The sequence below is a fragment of the Patiria miniata genome, unplaced genomic scaffold, assembly GCF_015706575.1.
Source record: "Patiria miniata isolate m_02_andy unplaced genomic scaffold, ASM1570657v1 HiC_scaffold_3, whole genome shotgun sequence".
NCBI lineage: Eukaryota > Metazoa > Echinodermata > Asteroidea > Valvatida > Asterinidae > Patiria > Patiria miniata.
Genome location: NW_024037069.1, coordinates 45,069,349 through 45,087,985, shown reverse-complemented (window position 1 = coordinate 45,087,985; position 18,637 = coordinate 45,069,349). Strand labels below are relative to the sequence as shown.

General features: G+C 39.5%; 2 protein-coding genes across 2 annotated transcripts in view; both read left to right on the top strand.

The window, feature by feature from the left end:
* Nucleotides 1-576: 576 nt before the first annotated feature.
* LOC119738448 (39S ribosomal protein L12, mitochondrial-like) lies at nt 577-4,863 on the top strand. Its single transcript, XM_038213344.1, has 5 exons — nt 577-597; nt 1,359-1,596; nt 2,920-2,988; nt 4,033-4,173; nt 4,733-4,863. The coding sequence occupies exons 2-5, from the start codon at nt 1,450-1,452 to the stop codon at nt 4,847-4,849; spliced, it is 474 nt and encodes a 157-aa protein (XP_038069272.1). The 5' UTR covers nt 577-597; nt 1,359-1,449; the 3' UTR covers nt 4,850-4,863.
* Nucleotides 4,864-7,304: 2,441 nt separating this feature from the next.
* LOC119738756 (DNA-dependent protein kinase catalytic subunit-like) overlaps nt 7,305-18,637 on the top strand; it is an 85,306-nt gene continuing 73,973 nt past the window's right edge. Inside the window, exons 1-14 of the mRNA XM_038213705.1 lie at nt 7,305-7,452; nt 9,450-9,526; nt 10,207-10,374; nt 10,966-11,074; nt 11,587-11,699; nt 12,114-12,213; nt 12,833-12,984; nt 13,516-13,671; nt 14,225-14,320; nt 15,061-15,143; nt 15,685-15,769; nt 16,581-16,749; nt 17,355-17,401; nt 18,261-18,401. Of these exons, the coding sequence (XP_038069633.1) occupies nt 7,305-7,452; nt 9,450-9,526; nt 10,207-10,374; nt 10,966-11,074; nt 11,587-11,699; nt 12,114-12,213; nt 12,833-12,984; nt 13,516-13,671; nt 14,225-14,320; nt 15,061-15,143; nt 15,685-15,769; nt 16,581-16,749; nt 17,355-17,401; nt 18,261-18,401 (1,644 nt within the window). The remainder of the gene's footprint in view (nt 7,453-9,449; nt 9,527-10,206; nt 10,375-10,965; nt 11,075-11,586; nt 11,700-12,113; nt 12,214-12,832; nt 12,985-13,515; nt 13,672-14,224; nt 14,321-15,060; nt 15,144-15,684; nt 15,770-16,580; nt 16,750-17,354; nt 17,402-18,260; nt 18,402-18,637) is intronic.

Sequence of the window (18,637 nt, the reverse complement as noted above, 5' to 3'; positions counted from 1 at the left end):
CCCCCCCCCCCCCCCCCGCTTTTATTATCCCAAAAATCAGAATTCTTTCCAATACACTATTATTATGTCTCTCATTTTTTCCCCTTTCCCCCCCCCCCCCCCATACGCGTATACTTTCATATCCACTCTACTTTGCAGCGTTAAGTAAGTGACCTTGCATTGCAACAGTATAATTATTAAGAATCGGTGAACGAGGATGCAGCTAGACTTGCCAAGTGCAGCCGGTGCTCGGCATCGACAAGACCGTTATCTTGTCGCACATTCTTAAGAATGTGCCGCTCAATCTGGAAGAGTTATTTTTGCGAAGATTGCGCAAGGATCCAGTTGCGCAATCATAAGAATGTGCATGCGCATTCTTAAGAATGCGTGATTTTCAAGAAAGCGCACAACAGTCCCATGACTAGAACTCTCCTTTTTTAAGTTTTTAACATTTGGACATCATGTCCAAATGTTAAAAAAGCGATCCGTAGAGTCCTAGTTACTCGGACTAGATTTTGGGTAGGGACTGGGAGGGTTATCATGCCAATGATTGAAATCATTTGGAAATCGGAAGTTGAACTTCTTGAAGGTGGAGTTGAACAAACCGTCCATAACATGGTAATTGATTGACTTGAACAGTTGAAGCGAAGACCACTCAAATTATGTTGGGCGCGATCGATGGATCTGCGCTTATCACTCCATCACGCAAAAAGACACTTGCGCGATCGGTCAAGCCTAAATCTCGGCGATCGTGTAGTGTACTGACACTGTAGTCTGTAGGGCCCCTGTTTTGTTTTTGATCAAATTTGAATCAAATTGTTTTTTATTGCTCAAAAATCACATTTACAATCAAAAGCAGACTTTTTCTCAATACTATTACTAAGGACACCCGTTTTGCAATTTTGAACAAATCACGATATTCCTGCACGGTTTGTGCCTTGCAATTCAGCGCGCCGTGCGTGCTCACGGTACGTCGCGCGGTGATCGCCATCTTTATTTTTGGGTTGCGTTGGTTGGGTTGCCTACCTGTTTTTTTTTTCACCAATTTGAAGGTCTATCATTTTGCAATTGTCAGGGAAAAGAAATTTTGGAAATTGCTAAAAGTAAACATTACCCACGATCCAGTTCGGCAAAATATCTGCTTGTGTTGTAACTGGCACGTGTGCTCTTATTCCTCCATGGCAAAAGGAAGTGCGTAAAGGCAAAATTCTGGTTTCCTGTGAAACGTAGCGGGGAACCAGGTGAAGATTCATCATGGTAGAAATGTCTAAGTCTCAAAAAAACACTCACTGCGCATGTTCAGTAACTGCTTTTCTACATGTAGTCTTACTTAAAACTTTGGTGACAAACAAAACTTCTTGTTCAAATTTTCATCGCAGACTATGCAGACTGCAGGCAGTACGACTCTGCATACATCAGAATAGCCGAACACTGCCAGTAACAAACCATTGTCTTCAAGATGTCGTCCCCATGGCAACAAGGAGTTACAGCAATGATGCCATACCTCCCCCTCCACTGGATGGAGAGGTCCAATATCCAGAGAAAATCACCAGCATCGTTGGACAGATATCAAGCCTTACAATAGCTGAAGTAGCGGACCTCAATAAGTTATTGAAGGTAAACGTCCACTTCCATCCTGACACCCCCTCCTCCTGCCTCTCCCCCCCCCCCCTCACCCCCCCCCCCCCTCACACCCCCACCCCCCTCACCTCCCCTCCATTTTTGGAGAGCAGTTTTATTTAATTCAGAAATTTCCTTTTATTTTTCTTTGTTGGGGAGCATTCAAGGAAACATCCCATGTTATGATGTTAGCTAGTTAGTGTGCATAGTGTACATACATGTACTTCCTACATTAGGTGAATTCATTTATGGAATGACAAAAATGAAGTTTAAGATTTTGTTCAAATTCAGTCATTGATCAGTGTGAATCCACCACAAGTCCATCACAAATCCATCTCCCAAACACAAGTAAATATTATAAACCATTAACACCTGTTACTACATTGTATTACATTGTGTTTATTCACTGAAGAATCAATAAAACCATAGAGTGCTCTGGCGATTTCAGATGCTACAGTGAGTGATAGGCAGGGCGGTTTTGGGCGGTAGAGTGACTAATGGGTTAAGTCAATTCAGTCTATTGTGAAAGAAGTTCAGTCTAGTATTTACCAGGCATGCAACTTTCCTCGGATCAGCTGATTTCCTCGTTTTTCATGTCACACTCATGCCATTAAAAATTGAAAAACACTGTACAAAGTCTTGTAAAGATTGGAGTTTTCTCGTTTTTTGTTTCTTCCAAGTTGCATGCCTGATTTACCCTAACTCCCTAGCATAGTTTACTAGCAACCATACCCATCCTGGCAAATTCCAACACCCACATGGGAAATTGTACACACACACTGTTGGACTGGGAGTATGCCAAACCCAATGTAAAATACCCAATGTAAAATACCATCATCTTAAGGGTACTGAACCTATCCTAACAGATTTGCTGTTGAGCTTTGACGGGTTGAGTTCTGTTAGGGTTAAGCACCTACATGGGTGGAAATGGGTCGGGCAAAGATTCTAGATTTCTACCTGAGCAGAGCCCTAGGGAATGACTATGCTGCAATTCATTTGAAGCATTTATGAATTGACTTGGACTGGATGGCTTGTGATGGACTTAACTGCAATATGGATGGTGAGACTTGACACTCAATAGACCAATCTGAAAGTCCTGCCCACTAAGTGGGCAATCAACAGGTGCACATGTCCAGTGCCACATTACCCAGTCATTAGTCACGGCTGTGATTGGTCAAATTGTGGGGCGGGGCTTAATGGATTGGTCTATTATACCATCAGTAAACCATCCCTTGACTCTGTTATTGAACTCACCACACACTTGAGTGTTTGTCTTCTTGATGTTATTTTTGTATTTTATTTGTTGTCTTTTTTTCACAGCAAACGTTAGGAATCCAGGAAGCGCCAGTCATGGCCATGGGAACAGTGGCACCTGCAGCAGCCCAAGAGGTAACGTTATCCTGTTTGTGTGGACCTTTTTTTAAGACATCACAATGACTGCGTCATATTTGTCACAACGAATTGAGTGGCAGCTCAGGTGTATGTCGCTGTCCCTGTTACATCTGAAATTTGTGATTTATAATTCTGATGCACTCCTTAATGCAGTTGCCATCCAGAGTGAGTATGAATAGCAAACAACCTACCCAACAAATACAAAAAATAATTTGAAATCATTTCTAATGATACTTGAATTGCAAACTACAAAGTACCAAGGTAAAAAGTCACATTTTGGACCCTAAATTTATAGAATGAGCCATGTATGTTTGTTAAAAGTAACAGACATGTATGTATTTAGTGTGCAGGCACGGGCACAATGCCACCCAAAATGTATATTCACCAATTAGATTTATATGACGCTTTCCCAAGTTTTCCACTTTTATATCATTTTCTCACAATGGACTCTGTGCATGGACAATAGATGGCGCTTTGTAAACCACTCTTGAGAACCCCAGTGTGAGGGACACCCAGCATGCGTGTTCTGGTTAAAGTGTGTATGGTGCGGAGTATGCCAACTAATATTATTCTGAACTGCATCTTCACATGAGTGTCTGACGTTGTAGGCAATGAACCTACTGATTTAAGGAGACAAACCTTTGTCAAAGTGGCGATAGGACTGGTACCATGTACCCTGTGAAATGAGTCTGCCTAAAATGGTAGCATTTGGAACAAAACATCGTTGAAGGTGGTTAAAAAAGGATGCCTGCGAGCGTCAACAGCACAATATATTGAGAGACCAAAAACATTTTGCATATATTTTTTCTCTGTTTTCTGAAAACCTAAAGTATCCACGGAGCTGAAACTTCAACAAGTTACTTGTCATGCACCCTTTATAAGATTTTGAGCAATTTTGTTGTTTCAAAAGAAAAAGAAGTGCACAAAAAGCAAATGATCCTACATGCTTTTGTGCCGAACCATTGTAGACTACATTCCAAGTTGTAACATCTAGGAATACCAGTTGATATAACTTGCAATGTCCATTTTTTGTGTCTTTAGCTCGATGATGATGAGGAAGTGACTGCTGCTCCAAAGGAGAAAACCCAATTCACAGTCAAACTAACCAAGTTTGATGAAACTAGCAAGGTTAAACTCATCAAGCAGATTAAAGCGCTAAACACCGGCATGAATCTTGTACAGGTAGGTACTGTTGACCTTAAGAATTGTAACTTAGGTTTATGAAAGGAAAAGATGTTGCAAGCTGACGTCACTTCAGTGGTTGTGTACAAAGTCTATGGAGAGTCAAGAACATTTTCAAAGTATTTCCTAACAAAATTGGAAATGTTTCTCAGTCCCAGATTCATGTGTTATCATTTTTGCAATGACTGACCTTCATTGAGATGATATATGAAGAAAAAAGTGGCGTCAAGTTGCAACATTTTTTCCTTATAAAATATAAAAACTTAGGTGTTTGAAAGATGAAATTTCATCGGGGTGATTTAAATTCAATAGTTTGGTTGCGGTACCCGCTGCTTTGTATTATTCGAACCAGCCAGCTGACCCTGGCAAGCTCTGTGGTTGAGTAGTAAGATGTCTGCACTAGTAAGCAGGAAGTCGTGGGTTCGAGTCCCACCTGAGCATTTTGTGATTTAAAAAAACAAACACTTGTGACAACACTGAGTAAACAGTGTTAATAAAGTACACTAGTGAATGCCAATATTGAATGTACATACATGTGTATTTGTTTATGTTTGATTAGGCCAAGAAGTTTGTGGAGTCTGCACCTCAGACTGTGAAGGCAGACGTCAGCAAGACAGAAGCAGAGGACATTAAGAAGCAGATAGAGGAGGCAGGAGGAAGCTGTGAAATTGAATAGACATCCTTGAACGAAAAAAAAGCCAAGGAAAAGTCTATGGGCTCCGTGCACAAGTACCCCCTCAACGGTTATGAAGGGAGAGTTGGGGGGACCACTGGGAGAGACATTTGAACGCATTGCTGACAATGCCTGACACTCAGGCAAAGATGCTATGGGTTCATGGCTTCCTGCACATTCAGAATAATGTTCTGCGTACTTCAAGCCATACATTTATGAACCAGTATGGGCGCATGATGTTCCCTCCCACTGGGCTCTCTGAAGTGGTACAAAGCGCCCTCTATCGTTGATGTACAGAGTCCAAAGACAAATCTTTTACTGTTGTGTGATGCTGTTTTATGACCTGAGGTCAAGTCTGCAGCGTTGTTAATTCTTTGCGTACGACAAGCGGATGCATTGTTTTGTAAGGCCACCTGAAAGAGAAGATGAACCAATATATCAGCTTGAACACGCACTGTTGTTTTACTATACTCCCCGGGACAATGCTTTGTGTTTTCCTTTGTCCCTACACAAACGTACTACAGAGGACCGTTTTGAACAAAAGACCCAACTCCCGAGGACTGAAAGGATCTGTTGTTCTCCCTTTGTGTGTCTGTCCTCGGGGGTAATGTAGAACAAGTACATCATAGCATGTTGTTTTATTTTATCAATTAAGGTAATTAATCTCGTACTCGAACAGTTTTTAGACTCGTTCTAATTTTTGTCGTCGATTAGTTCACCTGGATCTTCATAAGCGCAACAATATCATGGCACATGGTTAGGTTTACATATTACTTGTTAGTTGTTACACTCCAAGTATAGTATGGTCCCAACTGAAGTTGGGATCGTCCCAGCTATAGTTAGGACTGCTTCAACTACAGTTGGGACTGTCCCAACTATAGTCAGGGCCATTGCTACAGTTGGGGCAACATGCTCAAGACATGAGTGTTCAATGTATGTTAGTGTGTCATACTTTATACATACACAGATGATATGATAATTTAGAGTAAAAGCAAAAACACTGAACAAAGCAAATAAGAAGTAAAAAAAAAAAAGAGCCTAACTTGTCCCCTCTTTAAAGAGATTTAAAAGAATTCCTCATTTGTACTACAGCAATGTGCAAGCAATTTCTACTGATGCACTGCTTGCTCAAATAACTTTTTCACTTTGAAAAATGTTTGTGTCATATGTACAAAATTCTGTGTTTTAAGGATGAGACAAAATCCTTACACCAGTGTCCATAAATAAAGTACAATGTATCTTCAAGATTGAACATTTGAAATGAATTCTGTTTGTTTTCTTTTGTCATTTACCTCCAGTAAATTAAATAAAAGTTGGGGGGGGGGGTGTTCTTTGAGGCATTCACTATGGTTTGAAAAATATTAATTGTTGCGGCACGGTAGAGTGGTTTTGTTTGGGGGGGGGAGACCCCTAATCTCCCCACGTAGATCCACTACTGTGTACCAAAATAAGGCCAAGTAAAAAAAATACACCAGTTTCTTGTTCCTGCTTACTTCCTTTTTCCGGCTGCCTCGTTTAGCTGTGTAGAAAGGGTAATGGCTGCTTGGGGCACAAATCGGTATCAGCAAAACAGTTAAAGGGAATATACATCATTTGCTTTTGCTGTAATTTTCAGAAATGGATGGAATTGGGGGGTTGGAAATATATAGCAAATATAGTTACACTGACTTTTTTGAAGTTTTGGGTTCGAAAATGCTATAAAAACCAAGAAAAACAATCATTTTCCTGTAGTCTGGTTCCCTGACTCCATATACGAAGAAACAGAGCAGTTTACATACATTGGGGAATTGTAAGGTCAGGGAACCAGTCTAGCTGGCTCGTACCCGTTCATAGGTTTGTAATCGATTGCAAACAAGTGCGATTGTCAATTGGGGCCAGTATTTGAAAAAAAGCCATTTTTTTCCAACGCTGATCGGCTGATCAGCGTTGGAAATTGATACAAAAATACCACTTTTCTTGAAAATGACAGTATACCAGGTGCCATGATTTTACAGGATGCTTTACACTGTCATTCACTAACTGTCCAGCAAGGTATTTCAAAATGATTTGGTAGTTTTATTTTTTGATGTTTGCAAATGTTGTATTTTCCCTTTAAGAACATAAAGAATGCATGCACCATCTTGGCAAATCTGCCATCTTGGGAAAAAAAAGAAGGAAAAAACCCACTAGCCTCTCTTTTTAAGAAAAAGGTGGATGAGAAACTACATGTTTTTTTACTCGGCCTAAACCAATTTAAATTAATGATTTCTAAATGAAATAAATTATACCACGTTTTATATGAGTGTTTGATAGAATGGGTTAGTGATCCAGGCAACGAGTGCTCCGTTTCTGGTATAGCCTCCTTACCCCCCTCCTGGTCCAGCCCCGCCCCTTTCAATTCCAACGCCAGCTAGAGGGCGCTGCATCAAAACAAACTCTGGTCAAAGTTCTTCCCCGGCCCGCGAAACGACATGTGGAAATGGCGGCCGCCGATTTACCAGGAAAATTGAGCGAATTAAACGGGCTGATATCGGCACAGAGCAGCCCACATTCCGCGGAGAAGGCTCAAGATCTCGTGGTTGACCTGGGCCATCTGTGTCTTCGTCAGTTATCTGAGAATGAATTGGGTGAGTTTGTGTCGGAGACGGAGGGGGCGGGAGGCATGACCTGATGACAGACTATGCTGCGCTTGGGTTAACAACTTGAAGTTCAAGTTCATTGGCAATTGTTGGGCGATTGTGTAGTGTAGCCTAGGGCCCCTCTTTAGTTTTGATCAACTTGGAGTCAATTTCAAAGGTGTTTTAATCATTCCAAAATGACTTTTTCAACCTAAAGCAGATTTCTCTTAATTCTAATGACATAATTTTTTGGGGGAATTTTGAACAGTTTTTGGCGGCCGGTAGAAAATCAGACAGGGCTCTGGAGTGCTCTGAAACATGCAAAACTAAATCAGGCCCACTTTACTCACAGTTTAGCAAGCAAATTTCTCCAAAAATTCCACTGGGGCAAAGAAAATGTCCTCTGTATTTCACCAACCAAGTTTGCAGGCTCAATTCCAGAGGGAAGTCAAGTGATTTCAAAATGGGGCTAAATACATGAAATACTAGACTGGTACATGTCCATCCATGGTCCAACTATTTGAAAAGACTGACCTCTTCATTCAGTGTCAATAGTCTGGTGGCTTGACTATGGAGAAATGTGTAGTAAATTGAGACTTGTTCCCGCTTCATGTCACATGTTTCTTAAATTCTTTTGGCATAGTTGATTGATGCAGTACTGAAGCTGTGTTGGACTGGTTGTTTCAGGTGCCAGTCTAGTTTCTTGTTTTGCATGTTTTCAATACCTTAAGTTTTGGGACTCTCATACACAGTATTGAGAGTCCCAAATTTCGGACTAGTAGAAAATGCGATTTCTTATGCTTTTTAACCTTTAACGTTTGGTGCCATGCTAGCCCCATAAATGTGGCCGATTTACTGGACTGCCTCCGTAAACATAGGCCACACATCCACATGTACAAAAATCGGGTCGACTTTGCCAAATTTTGATTTTCACATTTAGGCTTACTTTGTAGGTTTTTTTTGCTTTAGAAGCATTCTCACCCTCTATATAGGCTAATCAGAAAGTGATGCCTTTTTCCAGATGTATATTTTTCGTGAAATTTCCAGATTCATTTTTACACATTTGCGTATCAAAATTTCAACATGAAATTTCACAAAAATTAGACATCTGAAAAAGGCAGCACTTTCTGACTAGCCTATAAAGAGGGTGAGTATGCTTCTAAAGCAAAAAAGACCTACAAACTAAGCCTAAATGTGAAAATCAAAATTTGGCAAAGTCGACACGATTTTTGTACATGTGGATGTGTGGCCTATGTTTACGGAGGCAGTCCAGTAAATAGGTCACATTTATGGGGCTAGTGCCATGCAAATCAATGACAACGTAATTTTGTTTGTTCGCTGTGCATTGCGTGTTGCTTTGTGTTGTCTTAATTGTCGCTTTACCCCAAATTGCCCTCAAACAATAAAAACTCTGCCCTCTCTACGGAATACCTGTTGGTTTGATCATAGACCCCTTACACTTACAGATTGACAGCACCCTCACTGAGGACAAGTTTTGTCATTGAAGTTCAGTGACAATGTCAATGACTCATGAGAGTACTCTTCTCGTGCGTATCACTGCAAAACAAAGACCTGCCTTCAGTAGAGAAGGTGACAAAGGTGTAAATGAAGTAAACACTCAATTAAAAATATTATAAATGATAATTTTTTTGGAAATGTTGAAGTATTTAAACTAGATGACTATTTTAAGATGGAATTTGTAAATTCAATATTGGGTTGTGCCCTTCACCGATGTATTTTTTTTTTATAAATACTGTATACTCACTCTCAGTGCAGACATCTTCTTACTCAGTAAGACGTCTGCAGTAAGCAGGAGGTCCTCGGTTCGAGTCCAACCTGAGTAAGCTTGTAAACAATTTTTTTAGCAAGCTCCTGGACAATGCTGTGTATACATGGTATAGTGTTTATAGAAATACAATGGTGTAAGGCAAAACACAATATTGTATTTTATGGTGTTCATGCACTTTGTGCTTTAAAGAATGTCACAACATTATTTAATTTTACAGCTTATAGCTGCTCCGAGCTATTCAACAAGGACAATGGCATCCTGGTGTTTCTCAACAAAGCTATCCCCAGAGATGAGGTAAGAAGCTTGATGAGGATCCAACTTCAAAAGCTGCTGTCATGACACCTGTGCCATTGTGTAAATGTTACCCCATAGGCCCTACTATCTTTTAGGTGATCTTACCCATTATGTGGACTTCGTCTACGTTCACTGTACTGCAACACAGTCCAGTAAATAAACACCCCAAAAATGTGGGAAAAAAGTTTGTGGAGAAATTTTTCAAAACTCACCGTCGTGAAATCACTAAAACTTGCCATATACCGGTAGGTCCTATGCCCGGTGACTTTAACACCCCTCAAACTTTGATTCACCATGATTTGATTAATTCATTCCCAAATAGATGGGATAGCATTTCAGTCCATCGCCGGTTATTCCCCAGCTAATTCCGGTACCCATTACACTTCTGGGTGGAGAGAGGCAAGTGGGAGTGAAGCAGCTTGCCCAAGGACACAACATATGACCAGCAGCTGGATTCAAACCCCTGACCCTCTGATCATGAGTCACAAACCCTGACCACTACGCCACACTTCCACAACATATCACATACCTATAACTTTGTGTTTATGCCATAAAAAATAGCCATAATATGCAACTTCAATATGAGAACTGAGTGTCTCACACATCATGAGAACATCCTAGTAATTAACTTAGATTTTCACTTTGTTTTGACTTTGATCTATTTCTTCAACTTTGTTTAGTTCAAGGGAAGCAAAGAGCAACTTTTGGAGTTTCTTCACGCTTTCTTGCTCAAGGCTGGTTCTCGCCTGTTGGCTCGCACCGTGGAGATCAAAAAGATCTGTATCTCTGCTTTCATGAGAGACAAATCGGCCAAAGTTAAAACCAAGACGTTCCCTGTTTTGATAGAGGTAAGGTAGTCAAGACAGCAGGTTCATACTATGGGTTCGTGTGTACTCAACTGAAAAGTGATTGCGCGCATACAGTGCATTATTTGCATTCACATGATGTGTGCATCTTGGGCCGTAGTGAGTAAGCTACACATTGCAATCAACGTTTCTTTAGTCTTTGTCCAAAAGTAGATTTGGATTTGTTTGTAGGTCCATGTCTAGTGCAGTAGAGCCACCATGGGAGTAGGGCTCCCTATCCACTAGATGAAGCAAACCCGGTTTTGGGAACTTTGGCAGTGCTACCCAGGAAATTCAGAGCATACGTCTTTCGCGTACATTAGCTTGAATTTCCTGGGTAGCACTGCCAATATTCCCAAGACTAGATTTGCTTCATCTAGTTGATAGCGATCTCTACTGCTGCATAAGGTTAATAAAAACAAATCGAGTCTTGCACCAATACTTACATTTCCTGATCAGTGTCAATCGATTTAAAGTGTGTGTATCTGAAAGTATCTGAAGAAAACGTTTTTCCTGTCTGAGAATAATGGAGCACTATTTACACAATGATTTCGTTTACATTGATTGATGTATTTGTCTCTTTTCATGCCACAGTTGCTGCAGCGTTTTGCATCTGCTCAGATGGAGGCTGATCTTGATATTCCAAGGATGATTGAGCAGTACTTTGAGCAGCTCATGCAGCCATCCAAGCTAACACAGACAGGTAATGCTAGTAACGAAGCATTCTAAGGTTTGCTGAAGGAGTGTTGCATACAGCTCTGGCTAATAGCTAGACATTGAATAACACGATGTACTGCACGCATGTGGCGCGGAATGTTGAGTTTCATGACCGGCAGAGATACAACTTTTCCAAATTTAATCGGAATTCTGACTTTTTGAAATTTCCTTCCAAAAGTCTGATTTTGCTAACAATTTTTAAATTAAATTTCAACAAATTTGATGAAAATGGCTTGTCTGTATTAGTTATGAACACAATTTTAATCTCTTCTACTAGTTGTCAGTTCACAGTTTGTATGGTAGAAAATATAAGCAAGCTCTGATTGAAGTATTTTAATGGCTGGAAATAAGTTTAAGACTTAACCTATGACATATGCCACACTACGTACCAGAAGCAAAAAGTTTCTAGAAATAGACTGCAATGGCCAATAATTATAAATAATTCAATTGTGTAAATAACTTTAAGTTATTTGTTTTTTTTCTTGAATAATTTTGCAGTCAAGCAAGGTATTTATGGTTTGTTGGGTGTTCTTGCGGAAGTCTACCCTGTTCTGATGTCTGGCTATTCTGAAAGGCTGCTTAATGTCTACATTGCAACTCTCAACCAGCAGGTAAATCTACACAATTAACGTGAAAATTACTTTTCAGGTCAATTGAAAAAAGGTCAACATTGTTAAAACACATAATTTAGCTGATAATGGCCTGCACTGAAGGTGTGTATCTGCATGTTTTTTTTGTTTTCAAATATTCAAACTGGCAAAAAGCTATTCGAATATTTAGTTGATGATTGAATATTTGAGTATTCGGGACAGGCCTATGACAAACTTCCAATGATTGTGTTCTACTATTTAACTCCATGTTCGGCCATGATGCATGAGGCCATGTGGCTTGCTCAACATCTCCTCATGTGGAGATCACATCAGAGGTTATCAAGCACTCGGTAGCAGACAACACGCAGGATCCTGGGACCAGTTTTAAACATCACTGATAAAATGTGATGATTTTCTTGTACCGTTTGCTCGCAGATGACGTCTAAGACCAGAAAGCCAGAACTGACAGTCATAGCCGGTTGTCTTACTGGCTTGGGACATTACTTGGTCAACTTCACACAGTCAGTAGAAGAAGGTCAGTTGTGTTCACAGTGTCCATTGACTATTATCATCAAGTTAGTCATAGACAGTTGCCTGAGTTATATGATGATGGACACGAATGAAGAGTTTGTTTTCAAAACATGATCAATGCCATTCTGTTACCTTGTGGAATCTCACCAGGCTCTCCTGGCTGCCAAAGTCAGTTTTGATGGCTGTTACATAATTAAACACAACTAAAGAATGCAGTGAAGAGTAAATTTAATGTTTGGTTAAAATTGCCTTTCACTGGTGTATTTTATAACACTGTATACTCAGCTTGCAACAGAAAAATTCACAAGTTTACTCTGGTGGGACTCAAATCGATGACCTTTTGATTACTAGTGCAGACATCTTAAACACTTGGCCAGGGTTGGTTTGCTGTTTGAATCTGATATAGCAGAGGTGCCGTAACTAAATTATCTGTAGGGTGGAAGGTGGTTGTGGGCTCACGTCCCACCCATGTAGGCTTGTGAGTTTTTTCTGACAATCTCTCAGACAACATGGAGTATACCATCGATGAAGGGCAAATCCCAGTATTGAATTGATAGCTAATCATGAAGTCATGGTTGGTTGTCTTAGTAACATCAGGCTTTATAATCTTTAACTTATTGCAGGGGCTAAGCATTCCAAAGATATCTACCGATTTGCCCGCATGGCCATCGATCCCAATGTAGACCACACACGCTATGAACTCAACAAAGCAGGCCTGAACATCTTTGCCAAGCATTCAGCACAGTTCAGCCAGTATTTGTACAACGATCATCGGGTATGAAGTGACGTCATTGTTGGGTGCAGTCGGTAGATTTGTACTATAACTCAAGTGATCAGTCTATCTGGTAGGAAATCTCTGACTTTAATCGCAGATGTTTTCAAAAGAATCCTCCAGTCGATGGCAGTGCGATCAACTGATAGTGACACGATCGACCAATAGCATAGCGCGATCACCGTGATTGGTCAAGCATTCTATAAATTTAGGGTCCAAATTGGCGACATTTTTCTGTCCATGTTTTTTTGATACTTTGTAATGTACCATTCAAGTATTAAGAATGACTTCAAACAAATTTTATTTGTACGGTAAATAGTTTGCTATTTTATAATCACTCTTGGAGGATGATTGCATTAAGAAGTGCATCAGAATTATGAAATCATAGATGTCAGATGAAACAGGGACGGGAAAAAAAAGTGGACCCCAAATTTATTGAATGACCCAGATTATAATTACATTGGATTTTGTTTGAATTCACGGATATAAGGTGTCTCCAAAGTGATCATTGTAAATGGAAAATGACTCTCACAGGATTTGCACGAGGCCTTCAACAAGTGGAGTTCCCACAGCAACCCACAGGTCAAGTCTGTTGGGTTTGCGGCTCAGGAAGCATTCCTCCAACAGATTGCTGAGATGCTCGTCGAAAGAGCTGCCAAACGGGAGCCATCAGATCAGACTGTGTTCAGGGTAAGATCCTAGAAATCTGTGATCTTAAAAGCACTCAGGATCCCCATTTACAGTTATCCTAAAAGTAACCTACACAATTGTTATCAAACAGCTAACTTGAATAAAAAATTCAAACTGGTGTAAACCACCCTGTGAAAATAGTCTTGCTATCATTTAGAAGAAATCAAGAAATGTAGGTGATTTTCATCAATCAGTTAATTGACAGATTTTTGGAATGAAGAGTTATAATGATGAAATCGTGTTTCGTGATCAAAAAGGTTGTGCATGGTTTTCCACTGTTTTCTTGAAATTGTAATATCTGCTGAGCTGCAACTTCCACAGGTTCAGTTTTGAACATTCGTTTTTAGTGGTGTTATTATTGGATACGGAAAAATTGTGTGAAAAGCAAATGATCCTATTTGCCTTTAAGTAGTTAATTTTTTCCTGACTGGTACAACAGATCCTCAAAAAATGTGATAAATGACAGGCTCGAATTACTATTGTTATTCTTACTTGTATAATTGCAAACAATTTTACTATGTTACTTTTATGAATAATGTTTTGTTGTTGACAGTTTTTCGTGACGCGATTCCGTGGTATCATTGACAATCCTCAGAGTGACGCAAGGGCTTTATCGTCGGCTATTAGAGGGTATGGTTACTTTGCTGCGGTAAGTTAAAGGCAGGCGGGAACATTGGAAATTATCTGGCAACAAAACTACAAATAAAATGAGAAAAACCTCGCTCAAAACGGTAAAAGGACTGGTACTAAGTACCCTGCGAAATTATTCCCCCAGAAATGGAATCGTTTGGAAGAAAACAATCGTTGGAGATGGTTTTTAAAAGTGTGCCCACGGGCACATTTTTTTAAAACTGCCCATATAGTGGGGCCTTGATGTCACAAACACTAGCCGACTGAATGAGAATCATGTCCCGCGTAACAAATAAGGGATTGTACACGAGTGGGTGCTTTAAAGATTCAAAACGGCATCTTTTCAATTAAAAGTGCTTGCATCGGAATCCATTTTACAATTACAAAAAAAAAATGTGCACTGGTTTTCTCTAATTTGTCATATTGTATAGTAACCACTGAGCTGAAACTTCAACAAGTTCAAATAGTTGTTATGTGCCCTTCTTAAGATTTAAACAATTTTGTTGCTTCAAAGACAAAAAACCAAATACAAAAAACACAAAACAAAGCAAAAAACAAAAACACACAAAAACTGTACAAAATACAAGTGATCGTGATTTCTACTTTATTTATTTGTTTTTTGCACTCTTTTTACAATAGTTTCAAATTGATCAGCGAAAATAATTCTAAATTGTGCCTTCTGAAACACAGTGATACAGATGTAGTTCAGTATTGGTGGTTTTTATTTCATCTGACGTTTCGTATGTTTTTATGATTCAGCCCTGCAAGTTGTTCATGACAGATGACGATGTCAAGTTCATGTTCACAGAAATGATACAAAGGAGTGAGCAGCTGTACCTTCAGTAAGTCAATCGCAAATAACAATAAATGAGAAATGTAAACAAACTAAACAATAATAGTAACAAAAACAATTCTACTTAAGTCTCAAAGCGTGTCGCAGTTTTACCCCTGGTCATCACGCCATGAGACCATTTGTTTGCAGCTGCTCAACGCAATCTGGTCTCTACCTTCACAGGATACCCATTTGTACTCCTTGGCGGAGAGGAAATTGTAGTAAAGTGTCTTGCCCAAGAACAATTAAATTTTAAGACTTATACTAGTTATACTCTATCAAATTTATAACTATAAACTGTAATCCACCAAGAAAAAAGAAAAAAAAATCAACCAAAAAAAAAGCAAATAATAAACTGTGAAAATGTGTAATCAAGTATGTGCTTGTGTGTTATGTCTTCTTGTTCATCTGTATACATGTAAGTCAATATTGTCATATCATTGTGAACAACTTAAGGTAGCATGATTACATTATATCGCACAAATCTGAACTGTTGATTACTTGAAAGAACTCGACCACTTGATACCCATTCTCATGATCATGTTTATCAGGCAGGGAGAAGTTTCTGATGATAAACTGAACCAACTTCCTAACTTCCTTGAGGCACTGGCCAGCATCATCAGACAGCTGGACATGGTAAGGCATCATTGTATCTGTTGGAGATTTTCCCTTCTCTACTGTCCCACTGACCAAACCCAAGTGGCATACTTTACCGAGTGTCCATTTATGCACTGAAGGGGAAGTAAACTTAAAGGTCCCATGAAATGCAATTTTTTTTCTAGCAGCAATCCTGGAAATGTACCTTTGTGTCCCATTCAACCTCATTTTTAATCTTCATATTGGCATTTCTGGGGTGTTTTGATGCTTTTTAAATTTTTTTTTGCTAGTGGAGATATCCATATTCATGAGCAAACAGTGATTTCATTTAAGGCAGAGATTTCAGTGTCGCATCTGCTTCATAAAAAGCATAAAAAGTCACCAGAATTTGAGGGACTTGCTGTGGTTACTTTTCTACTTACTTTTCTACTTTCAGTGATTCATTTGTTGTTTTACTACATGACATTAAGACAATGGAAAAAAGACTTTGTACATTAACGTTTTCAATAAGCACAAGTTTGGTTTACAATTTGAAGAGACTAACCCTGATCTGAAAGAGTGGGTTCCTAAAGTGACATCACAGTAACAGCGCCCTCTGTTGCTGAGATAAGCACAAAACATTTTAAATGTTAAAAAAAGTGCACTTTGCAAAAATTGTTACGAAAATGAGATGTCTCATAGTTTTTATACAGTCAAGGAGAATGGATATTAGCTACAAATATGCTCCAGTGTAACATTTGTTTCATGGAAAAAAAATTAATGAATGAGGTGATTTAAGAAAATATAGAAAAATAATTGAATTGATATGTCTGGAACGACAAATTTTTTTGTCTTGCCATTCTATTCCAAGCTATCAGATACATTCCTAGCAGCTTTAGAGCGTCTCATCGTTGTCCAAGTTAGTAGCTATCCTAGGGTTCCTCAGAAGTATCAATTCCTCTGTCATCGTGCCGTCTTGCTGGTGTTGATTGCCTTGGCTCCCAAGGGAGCCACACTCAAGAATTTCCTCTCAAGAGTGGGTGAGTTATTATTACTATACCTCATACATATTCATGATTGAGAGCTGAATTCTCACTGGTCCATTCACCATCACGTGCCAGCTGCAAGTTTTGCTGTTTAACAAGCATGCTCACGTGAGGAGTCACGCACAGGGTAAACACGCATGCGCAGATGACTATAGCGTGGGTTACCCTTGCGCTATACTACTACGCATTCGCTTTAAGAAGCAGTCATGGAACTAGTGCACAGGGGTTGTGCGCACTCGCGAACATCACCATAGCCATGTGAAAATATTAGGGCACATGCACAGCAACATTTTGCCAAGATAACTGATGCGCAACTCAATGAAATTTTGGTGAATATGTGTGAGGTATAGTACAACAATATAACATGGTTCATTTCAGGTGGATGGTCTGTGCTACATGTAGCTCCCCTCGATATAGTTCCTGAAGCAAGGTAAAGTGGCTTGCTTGGGGACACAGCACATGGCCAGCAGCTGTATTTGAACTTTTTCACCCATCGTCCATGAGTCACAAACTCTCACACTAGACCTTGCTGCTTGCATAAAAGTTCTGTTATAACATCATTCCGACGATTCTTTCAATCTTTTGTTTTTTTATTTCAGTTTACCAAGCTCTGGTGCAGACCTGTTCTCATCCTGTGATGCTTGATGTAAGAAATCCACTTTTTACCATTTAGTTTCGTTTCGGTTTGCGGTAACACCATGTGGTAATAACTACTGCTTAGAAGATATTAGTTCTGAAAAGAACTTGTCCTGCTTATTATCAACTTTGCTAAGTAGTTTTTTGTTCTGATAAGAACAGTCCTAGAGCAGGCTAGTCGAAACGTTGAGACCAAAGACAAGTTCGTTTAGAACTTACAGCAGGACTGTTCTTATCAGAACAAAAAACTACTTAGCAAAGTTGATAATAAGCAGGACAAGTTCTTTTCAGAACTAATATCTTCTAAGCAGTAGTTATTACCACATGTTGTTACCGCAAACCGAAACGATACCGATACCCCACCATGCAAAGCCTCAAATCTTATACCATTTAGTTATTGCAGAAGAATAAAATAATTTGATTTAATTTTACAGTTCAATTCAGTTGGTTTTCCTGCGTGCAAAACAAAATCTGACATGTCATTTTCCGTGCTCACTGAGCTTCATGTGTACTAAAAGAACCAAGAAAAATTGAAGTGTTTCTCATGGCTTTGAATCACCTAAAACTGGTATTTAGTAATAATTGGCAGAAACGTATTTGTGTTACTCAAAGATTGTAAACATGATGTATACAATAGACCCTTCCATTAGGCCCCGCCCACTTCGCACATGGGCAACAACATGTGCAACAACATGTGCACCTCTCCCCGCGTGTGTCATATGCACATGCATGCATGTCAAACTTTTGTGCAAGCATGCCTGACATCAGTCATAGCCGCAGAGCTGGGCTCAATAGATCTGTCTTTTACTTCAGAATTTGGTTTATTAATATTAATAATAATTTGGGAGGTTTTGACTTGATCATTGCAGGGAAGCCCCCCGCAAGGTAGTCTGGACTCCACAAATGATAATCAGGATATCGAAGCTGATATGTTGGCCGATGCCAGACACATTTCATACAATGATTACGTCAAGCTGTGGGCTAGTCTACTGGACAGTCCATACATGAAGGTGAGATGACATTCAGACTTATCTCTAAGCAAGCTTGAATCCTCAACCCTGATTGGTCGATCCATGGCAACAACAGTATGATAATTGTAACAGCTATACATATGCATACTATTTTGTGTCAAATGTAATAAAACATTTTGTCCGAATCTCAAAATCCAGACAAGAATTAAGAATTTTAGCATAAATACTTGAAGGAGCAACCTTTATAAACCCTAAAAATAACAAAATCTTGAAAT